This window comes from Hemiscyllium ocellatum, chromosome 39, assembly GCF_020745735.1.
Source record: "Hemiscyllium ocellatum isolate sHemOce1 chromosome 39, sHemOce1.pat.X.cur, whole genome shotgun sequence".
Classification (NCBI taxonomy): Eukaryota; Metazoa; Chordata; class Chondrichthyes; order Orectolobiformes; family Hemiscylliidae; genus Hemiscyllium; species Hemiscyllium ocellatum.
The window spans coordinates 29,795,227-29,811,536 of record NC_083439.1 but is presented as its reverse complement, the minus strand read 5'-3'; the positions used below and the strand labels follow the sequence as shown (position 1 = coordinate 29,811,536).

General features: G+C 39.8%; 1 protein-coding gene across 2 annotated transcripts in view; it reads left to right on the top strand.

The window, feature by feature from the left end:
• Positions 1-16,310, top strand: part of LOC132834259 (RNA polymerase II elongation factor ELL) — a 93,502-nt gene that overhangs the window by 9,742 nt on the left and 67,450 nt on the right. For both annotated transcript variants that reach the window (XM_060852952.1, XM_060852951.1), the window contains exon 2: positions 2,377-2,424. In XM_060852952.1, the coding sequence (XP_060708935.1) occupies positions 2,377-2,424 (48 nt within the window). The remainder of the gene's footprint in view (positions 1-2,376; positions 2,425-16,310) is intronic.

Here is a 16,310-nt window from a genome sequence, read left to right as displayed (position 1 = left end):
TATGCTTCATTCCTAGTCTGCCTTGAACTTAAACCCTGCACATATGCAAACCTGCTGCTTATCTTTCTACTTGGCTCCATACTCCTTGTTGCTTTCCCTCCCACAACTCCCTTCTCAACGCCCAACCCCCACGCTGACTCACAAGTTTAAAGTCCTAGTGATCACCCTATTCATCCTTTTCACCAGAACACTGGTTCCAGATCTGCTCAGGTGGAAATCGTCCCACCGGTACAGATTGCCCCGGTTCCAAAACTGATGCCAATATCCCATGAAATGGAATCCCTCTTTCCCGCATCAATCTCTTAGCCATGCGTTTACTTCCCTAATTTTCTTATCCCTATGCCAATTAGTATGTGGCTCAGGCAGTAATCCAGATATTATGACCCTCGGACCTGTTCTTCAGTTTCCTTCCTAGTGCTTGATTATATAGTGAATCCTGTCATAACATCTCTTCCAAATTATTTTGGAGCTTACCTGCTCAATATTTATTCTTCAACAAAAATCACAAACCTCAATTTTGTTTTCTGGCCATAATCACATTGTTATTTGAGAGTTTAGATTAGATTTTTAGATTAGGCCCTTCAGCCCAATAAGTCCACACCGACCCTCCAAAGAGCAATCCACCCACCCATTCCCCTATATTTACCCCTGGCTAATCCACTGATTCCACCCATTCCCCTATATTTACCCCTGGCTAATCCATTGTGCAGGCAATTTAGCATGGCCAATTCACCTAACCTGCACATATTTGGACTGTGGGAGGAAACTGGAGCACCTGGAGGAAACCCACACAGACCCTGGGAGAATGTGCAAACTCCACGTAGACATTTGCCTGAGGTGGCAACATGTAAATTAGTTATTCTATTTCATATATTATATCAGTGGTTAAATTTTAAAGAAAAAATATTTAATTGACTGCAAAATATTTTGATATATGTTGTGGAGATGAACTGTGCTTATGTAAATGGAAGTCTTGTCTTTTTTGCTGAATCATAGAATAGTTTTTGATGGTATGGATGTTGTGTATGTGCCTCAGTGGGTGTGGAGTGGAACTTTACAGTGTCCAACCCATTTTCATATCTGGTTATGATAAGGTAATGAGTGAAAAATAACTTCACTATTTACTTTTGAAACCGTTTCAAGTCTAAAATAATCCAAATTTTCATAACCTTCCAGAAATAAACAAGAATACATTGGAATGGCTCATATCAAAACTATTAATTTGAATTAAATTTCTCATTATTGTTGCAACCTAACTTGTTTATTGACAACACTGAAGCCGATATTTTTAAAAATAGCTTGCTAAGTTTAAGGAGAATACTTGTATGCCCATAGAAAACTATAAGATTTTATCCATCAGTATGATTGTACTGCTAGCCATTCATGTAACTGTTATGTTTATAATTTAGCATGCAATACCAAACCAGCAGCTAAATGTTGGACGATAGCATGTTGAAAGTGCAAATGAATGTAAAACTGTCGTTGTTTGCAAACGATTTTTATATGTTATCATATTTACTAGATGCTCATGTGCGGCAATGATGGCATTTGTTCATTCATGGGATTTGGGCATTGCTATTAAATTGTTGCCATTAGGTTAGCTTTTAATTCTCATTGAATTCAAATTTCACCTTCTGCCATGGTGGAGTTTTAACCCTTGTCCCAGGGTATACAATGAGATTCTGGTTTACTAGTAAACTGACATTACACTGTGCCCAGCATAGATTATTACCTGGTATAGTGGATGGAACGTTTTTCGAACATCAATAGTCTTAAAATATGTACTTTGTTAAAAGTAAAAGAATGAGAACATTTTACTTTTGTTGTGGATAAAGCAATTAGGGATTTCAAGGTGGCTTGGTTAATTTTCAGCATAATAAAATGTTATGGTTGAAGATCCAAATGCATAAGTTAAAAGCCAGTAGTATGAAGGATTGTCTTGTGTAGCACTTTTGATCAAAGATGCAGGTGGCAATAATTTATTTTTGGATTATGTTCAGCATGGATTGGTTGGACAGAAGTGTGTATGTATGACTATGAATTGGGCTGTAGAACCTAGATATTCGGGAAGGCTATTAAAGTGGAATGAAGAAATAGGTTGAAAAGAGAAGTGGATGGCTTTCTCAAAGGAGAGTGGAGGGATGTGATGATTGGGGAGTGTTTGTGTCTTAAGTTTTTATTTCGTTAAACTGGTCAAAAATGTCAGGCATTGGCGTCAACATAAGCTCACATTTTTGTTACGTAGATAAAATTTTATTGCAATTTTCCTAGATGTTATACTGATCTTGAATAAATTAAAGTTTATAAGCTTAAAAGTATAGATCACTCCTGTCTTATCAGCTTGCATTTGAAGCTAAAATTTATTTTGTTTTCTAGGCTTCCTTACCGAATCAACCAGTAATCTGCTTCCAGGGAAATCAGGGGGTAAGTACTTTTCTTTACCTTTTTTCTTTAATGAGCACTATAAACTTAAAGCTCTGCTAGATTTTTTAATGAATTAGTTAACAGTGAACATAACATATGTAACCTTGATTGCATGCAGCATACATGTGATACTTCAACATAAAACAAGTGAAAGAGAAACTTCAATTTATGTCGTGACTCAAATACACTAGAACATAACACCATAGGACCATTATCTTGTATACATTATTTAATAAAATACACTATAGCACAAGAACAGGCCCTTTGGCCCACCAAGCCTGTGCCGAATCATAATCCTTATTTAGATAAGCTCCTTATTGCCCATATGTGGTTTCTATGACTCTGTTTGTCTTCTGTTCATGTGTCATTTGAGGTACTCCTTAAACAGTGCTAATGTGTCTGCTTCCACCACCTCCACTTAGTAGTGTGTTACAGGTACCCAACACCCTCGGTGTGAAAACTTTCCCCTACACTTCTCGCCTAAATATTCCTTCTCTGACTTTGAACCCGTATCCTCTTGTAATTGACCTTTCCACTCTGGGAAAAAGCCTGTGACTATTCATCCTATCTATGCCCGTCATAATTTTTGTAGACCTCAATCAGATCACCCCTCAACCTCTATCTTTCCAGTGAAAACAATCTGAGTTTATCCAACCCCTTTTCATAAATAAAACCAGGCAACATCCTGGTAAATCTTCTCTACACCGTCTCCAAACCATCAACATCTTTTTGATAGTGTGGCAACAAGCACTGCGTGCAAAATTCCAAATATGCCCTAACTAAAGCTTTATACGGCTTTAACATAACTTGTCATTTTCTATTTGATAACTCTGACCCACCTTTTCCACCTGTATTGCCACTTTCAAAGGTCCCTGTGCTTGTAAACCTAATCCCTCTATGTAAGTGCTCCTAAAGGTTCTGCCATTTGTTGTATAATTCACACTGAATTTGATCTTCCAAGATGCAGCACCTCATATTTGTCCATATTAAATTTCATTTACTATTTCTGTGCCCAAATCTGCAATCTATCCATATCCTATTGTATCCTTTGACAGTCCTCCTCACTTCTGCAGCTCCACCAATTTTGGTGTCATCTGTAAGCATATTAATCTGACTACCTACAGTTTCCCCCAGATCATTGTAATATATATGCATATTACAAACAACTAAGGTCCCAACACTGATCCCTGAAGAACACCGCTGGTTACTGATCTCAATTCTGAAAAGCACCCTTCTACTGCTACCCTCAGTCTTCCATAACTAAACCAGTGCTGTATCCATCGAGCCAGCTCATCCCGGATCCCATGCAACCCTCCCTTTCGTACCAACCTGCCATGAGGTACCTTGCCGAATGTCTTACTGAAGTTCATGTAAACAACAATCACTGCACTTCCGTCATCAATCGTTCTTGTCACCTCATCAAAAAAACTCAATCAGTTGGTGAGACATGACCTTCCCTGCACAAAGCCATGCCACCTATCACTAACAAGTCCATTCTAAATATGCGTAAATCCCATCTCTGTGCCTCTACTCCAACAGCTTCACCACCACTGACATCAGGCTCACGGGCCTGTAATTACCTGGATTGTCTCCCTTTCCTTTCTAAAACAAAGGAACAGCTTTGGCCATTCTTCAGTTCTTTGGAACCTTGCCTGGGGGCAAAGGGGACGCTACGATAACTGTTAAGGCCCCAGCTCTTTCCTCCCTTGTTTCCCACAGTATCCTGGGACAGATCCCATCTGACCCAGAGGACTTGTCTACCTTAATACATTTCAAGACACTCAACGCTTCCTCTTTCATTATGTTGACTGGCCCAAGAGTATTCATACACCTTCTCTAACCTCAGCATACGTCACATCCCTCTTTTTGGTGTATACTGGTGTAAAGTACTCACTAAAAATGTCACCCATTTCTTCTGGTCTCACACATAACCTCCCTCCTTTGTTCTTAAGCAGGCCTGACCTCCCTGGCCCCACTCTTGCTCCTAATATATGAATGCAATGCCTTGGGATTCTCCTTACCTCTGCTGGCCAACGACGTATAATAGCCCCTTTTAGCCCTCCTAACTCCCCTATGTACTGCAGGTCCAGTTATGTAGGCTTGGATAGTATTTGCTTTAGTGCAGGAAGTATAACTGGTAAGGTGGTTGAACTTCGAGCTTGGATTATGCATGCACTTAATGTGTTGTTGCTATCATAGAGACATGGTTGGAAGAGGGACAGGATTGGCAACTTCATATTCCGGGATATCAGTGTTTTAGATGAGACAGAGGAGGAAGCAAAAGGGGTGAAGGAGTTGGATTACTGGTTAGGGAGCATATCTCGGCTGTGTTGAGGGAGGACACCTTGGAGGGATCTTGTGTAAATAAGCACTGCTGCAGCAATATTAAATTAATATAAACTGGCTAATTGGTTAATTTGACTTTAGTGACGCTTCAGGTGGGAAAGTTGGGACACTACACAAACTTTTCTGAACAGTGCTGTGGGGTTTGTGGCACCTGGCACTTGTGATCAAGCAACCTTTTCACCAAGATGGAGTCTTGAATTATTTGTACACTAAACTATAGTTGTAGCTTAGGATCCCAATATAACCAGAAAATGTTGAAAAGAGTCAACGGGCCTGATATCGGTGGAGAGAAAAGCAGAGTTATCATTTTAAATCAATTACCTTTCATCACAACTGGAAAAAACTTAAAAAAGGAATGTAACAAATAGAAGCTGTGTAGAAGCTCTTCAGAAAGACAAGCCTGTTGTAACAATTCATACAGATTATCTACCTTTGTGCCAGTTTGTTTTCCCATAATCCCGATACATTGAGTATCCAGAAATCTAGTAGATGTTGAACAAGTGAAAGATTGAGGGAGCAAAAGGCAAAGTAACCATCTCGGCCTCTCGAGATTCTCTTTAGCATGTAAAATATTCGGAGAAATCAGCTTGAGCTAAGGTTGACATCTGACATAAGGCTGGGATCTCCATAGTCCTCAACGTCATTCTGTTATTGAATCTAGTCTCCTTTCAAAATTTATTTAGGGAGTTCTGTTTCTTTTTAGTTATTATTAATTGGTCTCCAGCCTTCAACAGATTTTAACTGAAAGTAAATGGGAGAATATAACATCAAAGATGCAGCTCCTCATTTGAGCGATGCATCATGAGGATGTTTGATGTCAGAGGCCTTAAAAGTACAAGGAAAATGCCATTGGTTGTGTTGAATGAGCAGGTTATTGGCCTTTCGACTTGTAAAAGTAGATTGTGTGGAGAGACTCAAAAGAGAAATGCAAAATTCTGAGGATATGAAAATAAAAATTGCTGGAAAAGTTCAGCATATCTGGCAGCATCAGTGCAGAGAAACCAGAGCTAATGTTTTGGGTCAAACTTTCCTCAACCAGTTTTTACTCTGAGGATATAGTTGATTCTAAGTAATTCACAATAGCAGATAGATTTTTCACTACACCAAGGTTAATTAAAGTTCCTACAATTTTCAAAATAATATTTGGATAATATTGGGGCAGCATGATGGCTCAGTGGTTAGCACAACTGCTTCACAACACCAGGAACCTGGGTTTGATTCCACCTTCAGGCAGCAGTCTGTATGGAGTTGGCACATTGTGTCTGCTTGTGTTTCCTCCCATAGTCCAAAAATGTGCAGATTAGGTGGAAATGGAAAATACAGTGATACAATAGAGGGTTGGGTCTGCATGGGATGCTCTTCGGAGGGTTGGTGTGGTCTTGATGGGCTGAATGGACAATCCCTATTCTCTAGGGATGCTATGTTTCTATTTTTTTTCTCCTAATATTTTGGGACAGGTGCTTGTTTTTTACTTGGCTTTTCTCTCTTGGGAAATGTAATAAAATGCATCCTTTACTCTTAGAAAATTACCCGTAATGTCTACATCAGGAAAATCAATATACTGGTGGATAAAGTGTTATTTTTCATTGTCAAATGCGTGCTACTGAATTTGTGGGTTACCAAGAATTAACTTCGGTATTGCTGCATACACGGAAATGTGTTGTGGGCTGTGGCATCGGGGATGCAAAATAGTTCAAACAATGTCAATTTAAGAGAGAAATTAATTTTAAAATAATTTGAATTAAGCAATACATATAGTGCAATATAGTGCAAATTCAGGACTTCAAATGAGTTATGTAGTGGGCGGCAGGGTGGCACAAGTGGGTGGCATAGTGGGCGGCACAGTAGTTAGCACTGCTGCCTCACAGTGCCAGAGACCCGGGTTCAATTTCCGCTTCAGGCGACTGACTGTGTGGAGTTTGCACATTCTCCCTGTGTCTGCGTGGGTTTCCTCCGGGTGCTCCGGTTTCCTCCCACAATCCAAAAATATGCAGGTTAGATGAATTGGCCATGCTAAATTGCCCATAGTGTTAGGTGCAGGGGTAAATGTAGGGGAATGGGTCTGGGTGGGTTGCGCTTCGGCGGGTTGGTGTGGACTTGGGCCAAAGGGCCTGTTTCCACACTGTAAGTAATCTAATCTAATCTAATTTTCAATTGAACAACTTGAATTAAAAGTAGTAGACTGTAGTACATTGTCAGATCTTGTTCATGTTTAATTTTGCTTAAATGTGCTATATTGTCTTTACTAAAATGGCGATCTATTCTAGTTTTTTTTTTGCATTTCTCTTGCGAGGCTGTAAAATGTCAATGTTCACATTTGTTTGTTGATTCCATGTTCACAATTAGGTTTTTAAATATTAAGCACTTTCAAATTTGAGAATGATGAATAGCTGTGATTTTGATCTGAATATGCTTTGACTTAAGGTCTGAAAAATAGTTTCTAATTTGTTCTGACCATGTTGATCTTGATTTAGGCAGGGGTTCAAAAGCTTTTTGTTCCTAGCAAGAGAGTGACTTGGAATTTAAAAGAGCTAAAAAACCTCTGTAGACCTTTTAAAAATAATAAGCGGGGCCTGGAACTTGAAGTCTCAACCCTATTTTCAACAGATCCATCTTCTGTCAGTATGGGAAAAAGGATGGAGTAAATACTCAGCAAGAGCAGTTAAACAAGGTAATGAGTTGAAATAGCCATTTTGGCTTTTGTAAAAGCCTTAACCCAAAAGGTCAGAAGCACAAATTAATAGAATGGACTTAGTCACTCTTGGTGGGTGAATATGCTCTGTGGAATTGCCATGTGAGGATATTTTTAAATCCCTTATTCTTTAAATTAAAAAAAATGCTCCAGTTTAAAAATAAACTGCTTTGATTTACCAGACTGTTTGCTGCAGGTTGAGAAAGAGTGCCTTGCCATGAAGTTTGAATAAACCTCTTGGTTGACACTTCCCCAAGTGCTACTATTATGTCATTGAGTGCTTGGCTGAGTTTCATAGCTACATTTGTCCGTGCAGGGGGATCTGAGTTCACAGCTTGATTGACAGTGAAAAAGGCTATGAAAGGTTTGGTTGTCTGGTGTATAGTATGAGTAGATGCATGTTTGTTTCCTAAAATGATTAACCACTTGAATGGGTCTAAAATAAAATGGAATTTATTTTAGCTGTCACTTGTGTAGAAATGAGAATTGTTTGATTGTTAGAACGTTTTATCTTGACTTAGGTCATAAGGTTTGGCTCTGTGGAGGTGGGTTAGAGCCTCCGAGAGCCCATGAGATGGGAAAGGTATGAATTGGCATAGAGGATACGAAGTGTTATGAATAAGTGTGCAACGTAAGTTAATATGGAGGCTATGGGGAACCATGGAGAGGTTGGGTGTGAGGCATAAGGATTATAGGGACTAACAGCTTCTGAGTCAAGTAAGGCGAAAACTCAGAGTACCCAGGCGTTTCTTCTAAACAGCCAACCTCAGCAGTTGTCCACTACCATGACTGGGGAGAAAACTGCATGCGTTGCATTACTTTTTATTTGGACAAGTGCAGCATTTGTCTTTGTAGGGAAAGTGGCAAGCATTTTCAGTAGACTTCAATCAGGCATTGAATGAGGCAAATCTCTTCTGTAACTGAAGATGAGGTTCAATTTTTTTTTTTGAAACTAAATATTATGAACTGAAGTGAAATTATTGCACTCATTTGGACAATTTAAGTATCATGATGCTGGCAACTTTATGCATAAGAATTGCCTGACATACACTGACCCAGCACCACTGTGCATGTGACAAGAAATCAACACCATGTATCCTTTTTTTACAAGTCATTTTAATAAATATGCTTGCGTTTGAGTAGCTTATGAAACATTGAATACCTCAGAAATGGCAGAGAGATAGGGGGCATATTCTCTGTTTGATTTACCATTACTGCCTGCCTACCCAAGTTGCTCTTGTTTATCAGCAAGCCGGTGATGAAATTTGGCGCCAGGGTACTTGTTAATTAAACCTTAGTGATCTATTCCAAACAAAAAGTGCTTTCTTAACCTCAGGCATTTTTGGGATGCTTCCAACCATTCATTTTGTTGCTTTACTGACCAAACCTTTGACTGTATTGTAGTCTCCATTTACTTTAGTTGTTAAACAGGAATAGCCATTTAATTCAGATCTGAAATATTTAGTTTATGTTGTACTTCTGTGGAACGTAATATTTACGCAAGCTGTCACTGAAGTTATGATCCTTTCCAGTGCAAAGTTAAATCTTGTCTGCTTGACGAAGGCATATTTCAAAACTGTCCCTTTTCATGACTGACTACTGTTAATGTTAGATAACAATGTTTTTGTCTCCATATCTAGGTGGCAATTCCTGATTTACTTTAGTTCTGTGAAACTTTGCCCTCTTACCATCAATATGAGGAAAGAACGTTCCTGGCAAAACAAAGTTTGGAAGAAATTCCCAAATTCTTGGGTCCTTTACTTTTTGTCATTTACATAAATGATTTGGATGCAAGCATGAGAGGTATAGTTAGTAAGTTTGCAGATGAAACCAAAATTGGAGGTGTAGTGGACAGCGAAGAGGGTTACCTCTGAGTACAATAGGATCTTGACCAGATGGGCCAATGGGCTGAGAAGTGGCAGATGGAGTTTAATTCAGATAAATGCGAAGTGCTGCATTTTGGGAAAGCAAATCTTAGCATGACTGAAATACTTAATGGTAAGGTCCTAGGGAGTGTTGCTGAACAAAGAGACCTTGGAGTGCAGGTTCATAGCTCCTTGAAAGTGGAGTCGCAGGTAGATAGGATAGTGAAGAAGGCGTTTGGTATGCTTGCTTCCATTGGTCAGAGTATTGAGTACAGGAGTTGGGAGGTCATGTTGTGGTTGTACGGGACATTGGTTAGGCCACTGTTGGGATATTGTGTGCAATTCTGGTCTCCTTCCTATCGAAAAGTTGTTGTGAAACTTGAAAGGGTTCAGAAAAGATTTACAAGGATGTTGCCAGGGTTGGAGAATTTGAGCTATAAGGATAGGCTGGGGCTGTTTTCCCTGGAGCGCGGGAGGCTGAGGGGTGACCTTACAGAGGTTTACAAAATTCTGAGGGGCATGGATAGGGTAAATATGCAGAGTATTTTCCCTGGGGTTGGGGAGTCCAGAACTAGAGGGCATAGGTTTAGGGTGAGAGGGAAAAGATATAAAAGAGACCTAAAAGAGAACTTTTTCACTCAGAGGGTGGTGCGTGTATGAAATGAGCTGCCAGAGGATGTGGTGGAGGCTGGTGCAATTGCAACATTTTAAGAGGTTTTCGGATGGGTATATGAAGAGGACGGTTTTGTCGGGAAATGGGCTGGGTGCTGGCAGGTGGAACTAGATTGAGTTGGGATATCTGGTTGGCATGGATGGGTTGAACCGAAGGGTCTGTTTCCGTGCTGTACATCTCTATGACTGTAAGCAGCAAAGGCTTCGATCCTGCTCCAACTGGCCTTATTTGTTTAATGGTATGACTCTGCTCTCACCCTTCCTCACAAGTTGTAAAATTGTCCTTTGTATATAAACAAGCATGATAAGCATTTGCAAAGCTACTTTGCTTGTTTATATACCAAGGACAATTTGACAATTTGTGAGGAAGGGTGAGAGCTGAGTCATACCATTAAACAAATAAGGCCAGTTCTTATACCAGCATAAAATCTTAGATAATAAAACTTCAATCAGTTCGTTTCTAGTGTCCAAAATCTCTAGTCCTTATTGAACTCTCCCTTTATGTTTTGCTGTATGCAAATATGATTGCTAATGTTACTGGTTACAGTCCAGCATCTTTCAAGTGGAAGTTTGAAGCCATTTTCAGGATTCTCTTTTGCGTTATTCATGCGGTGAATTTTAAAAGGGTTCAAGAAAAAGGGGTTTGGGAGGGAGCGGTGTGCTGCAGTATTGCTGACAGCAGATAGTGTTGAGGAAGTTACTTGGGAATGTCACCATCTCAAACAAAAATTTGAGTTATCTATTCAAACAATTCTGTTAACTACATTGTATGTTGTAAGTCAAAAGACTGTTCTTCTGTGCATATTTGATATTTATTTTCATAATTATAAAAATACTTGAAAGGAAAACCTTTGTTTAATGCAATAAGATATTTGCCTGGTATTACTAAATATTTTCTGTTGCAGTTGCAATGATGGTAATCCTAAAATTTAAAAATGGACTACTATACTTCAGTGACAGTACTGAAGTGTTAACACTCTCTTGCCTATAACACTGAAATTTTGTGATTTGTTGGCAGTGAACAAACCTTGATTTACTCTGGCTCCAGCCTTTTAAAACCTGCATTTGTTGCTCGACCAATGGCTTAGCAAATGTATCCAGTGAATCATTGATTCACTTGACTAATAGTATCCCAATTCTCCAACCACTTAACACAAATTAATTTGTTCTGCAGCTGTTGGCAGTTGCAATATAGACAAAATACTGTCTGTATAATTTTATTTACACCAGGAGTAAATCAGAGATTTGTGACTTATTGTAATTTATCTGACCTCAGCAGGGCATTTATCAGAGTACTGCAATTATCAACCACCTTGAGTTAAGAAGGAGCAAGTTCATCCGATTCTTGATTATGATAAATCAATCACCACTGGATGTGTTTGTGTGTGGTTGTTGAAGGAACAGAGAGCTAGAGTTGCTTGTGCCATTCCTGTGGGTGAATGTTCTACAGACATTCACTCTTGATTTTGGCAGTGGAGTACAAGCTATACTGGTTTAATAACTGAGAGTGAGCTATACCCATGGAACCAATGTTCACAGAACCAGAGTCTATGAAGGAATTAGCATCTCCAAAGAGGGAAAGAATATATAGTTTTCATTTTAGTTCTGTTTGGGACGGATTCCTTGATTCTTAAGAGCAGGTTTGAATAGGAGCAGAGGAGGATAATTTCTCTGATTAATCCTACAAATTAGTGGTTGCACGTAAATCTTAATCTGTATTTCATAATCATAGATTTCTAATTAATCTTGTGTAAGGTTTTATGACTTGAGCTTGGTTAGTTTATTTCAAATCTCTTGTTCTTGAAAATATTACTTTTAATCTGCACCTGCTTATTCTGTCTTGTGACTTTAGTAATTCCAAATTGCTTAATCAATCATTTTAACTGTGACATTATGAAGTCTATATAGGAATGTTCTCCTTCATTTTAAACTTTCTACAAACCATCGAACTCCAATTTGTTCACAGCAACAAGCAGATCTAATTCTGATTATAACCCATGTCTGACTTTTGATTCAGAACATGTGGGTATATGGTTCATTCTGAAATATAAACTCAGTCCAGCTGAATCCAATGCGATAGATGTAGTTTTTTTCCCCCAATATAATGAGCCAAATATTTTTCAGAAGTAATTCACATTGAAATGTGATAACGGGCTTGTGGAAGCCTTTCTTCCTCATTGGCAGTAAATATTTTGGATAAGAACTTTTCTTGTTTTTGTAGCATTGTTTAAAGTACACCAAGAGCCAAACTGTTGCCAGATCAAAATGGACGCTGACCCGACGAAGAGCACATTAGGAAAGGTGACCAAAGGTATGGGTATTAAAGAATGAGGCTACAGGTTTATGGAGTGCTCTCCAGAGCATGGAGCTGATATGGCTGGTGGATGCTAAGGCTAGGGGCAAAGAGAGGTGAACACATGAAGCTAAATCACCAAAGATTTTTTTACACCCAGGAAGAGGTTACAGATAGTGGGAGAAATAAGACACCGAGGCAGTAAAACATGATGTTGTGAATGTTCATATTGATTGGGCTAGAAGGCCAGTCGTCAATAATGAGTTTGGATGGCAGAGTAAGGCTTTGTATAGGAAGTCAATAGAGTTTTGGATTAGGTGGAGGATTGAAGGCTGTTCAAATGAGCACTAATTGGAGGTGATGGACGCTAATGAATGATGGTTTTGAAAACAGATGGACTGAGGAGGATCATGTTCCTAATGTGAAAATAGGCAATTTATGCAATGGAGAGAGTATTGCGTTGGAAGCTTAGTATAGTGACAACTTTTAGACTGAGATTTGAAAAAGGCCCAGTTCAACCCAAGATGGTGGCATGGAGGAAGGTGAAGTCGATGCTGAGCAAACCGAATGACAAGTGGGGACTGCACGCAATGGCTTCGATTTTGCCTGTGGTTAATTGAAGGATGTTGCAGTGGGTTCTGCTTTAATATGTGTTTCTTCAATGTGAATTGGCTTTAGCGTGATTGAAGAATTTAGATTGTTATTTGTAGAGTGCAAACTTTTCACATGTATTGGCTATAACTCTATTCTGGCCCCAGTAGTTTAAATGATGTTGCTATTGCATAATTTTCTTAACATGGATCAAAGGAGAACATAATTATTGTGCTATATCTGAACCGACTGTACAGTTTATTTTCTGACAGTGCAGACAAGGGAGTGGTTGAGAAATCTTGTTTGCAAGGTAGAGCTGGAGTCACCAGAGAATTTGTGGAACCTAATCTCATGCCTTTAGGTTATATTACCGAGAGGCATCTTACATGAAATTAGCTGCTTCAATTGATTGCGTAGGATAGATTCCTTCAAACGTAATACATTGTGAAATATTTTGGTTTGGAGATGCTGGTGTTGGACTGGGGTGTACAAAGTTAAAAATCGCACAACACCAGGCGATAGTCCAACAGGTTTATTTGGAAGAACATGCTGAATACATTTTCTGCCTATTGTATTTCTGTGTCTTGCTTAAAAAGTTCAGAGAGAGAAGGCAGATGGTAACTCATTCTGGGATTACCAGAGTCGTACGGTTATCTGGCTATAATCAAATCTTTCGCCAGTTGTCATCAACATTTTGATCATCTGGAAAGCAATTTACCCTTGAATAATACACCTTGTTGTGAATTTGGGCATGGTAAGGGCCATTGACCAGGGATCAAAATGGCAACCAATATGGGTGCTCATTATTCTACGCTGATTCTTTCGGAATACATGTGATTGGCCGCACAGATGCAGACTATGTGCAGTATATGCAGAGTAGGGAGATTGGAATGTTAATGAGTATGCAGCAAAAAAATTTATTCTCGTACCATTTTGGAGCTCGACAACGTTGGTCAGCATCTTCCCTTCAACCTTTCGCTGTCTCACCCATCCAACACCCCACTCCCCACACGCCTCTTTTTCCCCCCCCCCCCCCCCCAAAGTCAGCTTCAGGAAGACAACCTTCCCTACCAACAGTGAGGCAGTGTGGTGGCACAGTTCACTGGTTAACACTATTGCCTGACAGTACTAGGTTTCAGTTCCACCCTCGGATGATTGTGGAGTTTGCACATTCTCCCTGTGTCCTCCATGTTGTGTGATTTCCTCCCTGGTGGCTTGGTGGTACTAAATTACCCATACTGTCCAGGAATATGTAGGTTGGGTGAATTAGCCATGTGAAATGCAGGCTTTCAGAGATAGCATAGACGTCTGGATAGGATGCATTTTGAAGATTTGGTGCAGATTTGTTGGGCTGAATGCCCTGTTTCCACACTGTAGGGATTCTATGGATTTGCCCACTTACACAGTTAAAAGAATTATCAGCTAGTTATGAGTTAGGCATGGTTGATTTTGATTTTCTTCTGATTGGTGCTATGATTACTGTGAGTATTTGATGTCATCTATAAAGGTAGTTCTCTGATAACACTGTTGCGTTCCTGTGCAACACCATTTTATAGAAAATCGTGTAATGTAAATAATGGGGCCTCTGGGAAAAACAGGGTTGGGGCAAACCACCAAAAAAATTAGTAAAAGTCAAAACAAATATAGTAGTTAGCCAAACACAAATGATAGCGCAGTATGTAAATCTTTAAATTGTGTATCTTAATGAAATTATACAGTAAATTTAACATTTTCACACCAAAATTACTGTCTACAGTACTGTGCCTTTCACAAAGCTGTTCACCAAAAAGCGGACTGACCATGCTAATGCGGAAGTCCAGTCCTCCTCCAGATTCTCCCCGGTTTGAAATAAAGTTCCTTCTAAACGTAGACTACAATTCCCAGTTTCAAGCTAAATTTCAAGGTTTGCTGAGTTGATTGCATTCCTGTTTTAGCTGAAGACACTGAAATTTGTATTTTGCAGTCAGAGGATCCTGAGGCTGTGTTTTGCCATCCAGCTAGTACCATGGATAGTATTATAGAACAGAGAAGGGGAGTTTGCTTTATACTTTAAAAAAAAAGTCTGCAATTCACAAATTGCATTGCAACCAAATCACATTACAGGAGAGCACTTCCTGTACTGTAGCTTTTCAAGTTTTACAATTTACATAGTGTGTCAAGAGTAGTTTAGATTAGATTTCCTGCAGTATGGAAACAGGCCCTTCAACCCAACAAATCCATACCACCCCTCTGAAGATTAACACCCCCCCTCCATACCCATTCCCCTACCTTATATTTACCCCTGGTTAAAGCACTTAATGCTATGGGCAATTTAGCATGACCCTTTCACCTGACCTGAACAGCTTTAGATTGTGGGAGGAAACTGGAGCACCCAGAGGAAACCCATGCAAGCACAGGGAGAATGTACAAACTCCACACAGATAGTTGCCCGAGGCAGGAATCGAACCCAGATCCCTCGTGCTGTGAGGCAGCAGTGCTAAACGCTGAACAAAGTGCCGCCCCAAGTGATGTGGCATATGCTAAAAGGATATTTCCTGGTTTGAAATGCGTCTGCAGGAACCAGCTGCTCTTGGCTTTTTTTACGGTTGTGGTTCAGTTCCCCCCTTGGACAACTGTCTGTGTGGAATTTGCATGTTCTCCTTATGCCTGCATGGGTTTTCTCCGGATGTTCCAGTTTCCTCCCACAGTCCAAACGTGCAGGTTAGGTGAATTGATTGTGCGAAGATGCGTAGTATCCAGAGATGTGCAAGCTAAGTGGGTTAGTCTTGTGAAATGCAGGATTATGGGATGGGATAAGTGTTGGGTCTAGATAGGGTGCTCTTTGGAGGATCGGTGTGGATTTGATGGACCAAATGACCTGCTTCCATATTGCAAGGATTCTATTCTATCTATGAATATCTTAACTGGGAGAATGATGAGGTAATGCAGAGTAGAACAAGTTGGAAGATGGGGTGAGAGATGAATGAAAGAATGATTTATTGTCACTGTACTGTAATGAACAGCGCAGTCAATTAAAGTGAAAAGATTTAAATGTTGCTACAATCTGGCATCATTCAAATACTTCCAGCTTTTTAGTCTGGATGTAAGTGCTGAGCCCTGAACCGGTCAACCAATGATATCCCTGCTGATTGGCCGCCATCTCAAAATGCAGCACCTCGCATTTATCTGAATTAAACTCCATCTGCCACTTCTCAGCCCATCGGCGCATCTGGTCCAGTTCCTGTTGTAATCTGAGGTAACCCTCTTCGCTGTCCACTACACCTCCAATTTTGGTATCATCCACAAACTTACTAACTGTATCTCTTATGCTCGTATCCAAATCATTTATATAAATGACAAAAAGTAGAGGACCCAGCACCGATCCTTGTAGCGCTCCACTAGTCACAGGCCTCCAGTCTGAAAAACAACCCACCACCACCACCCTCTG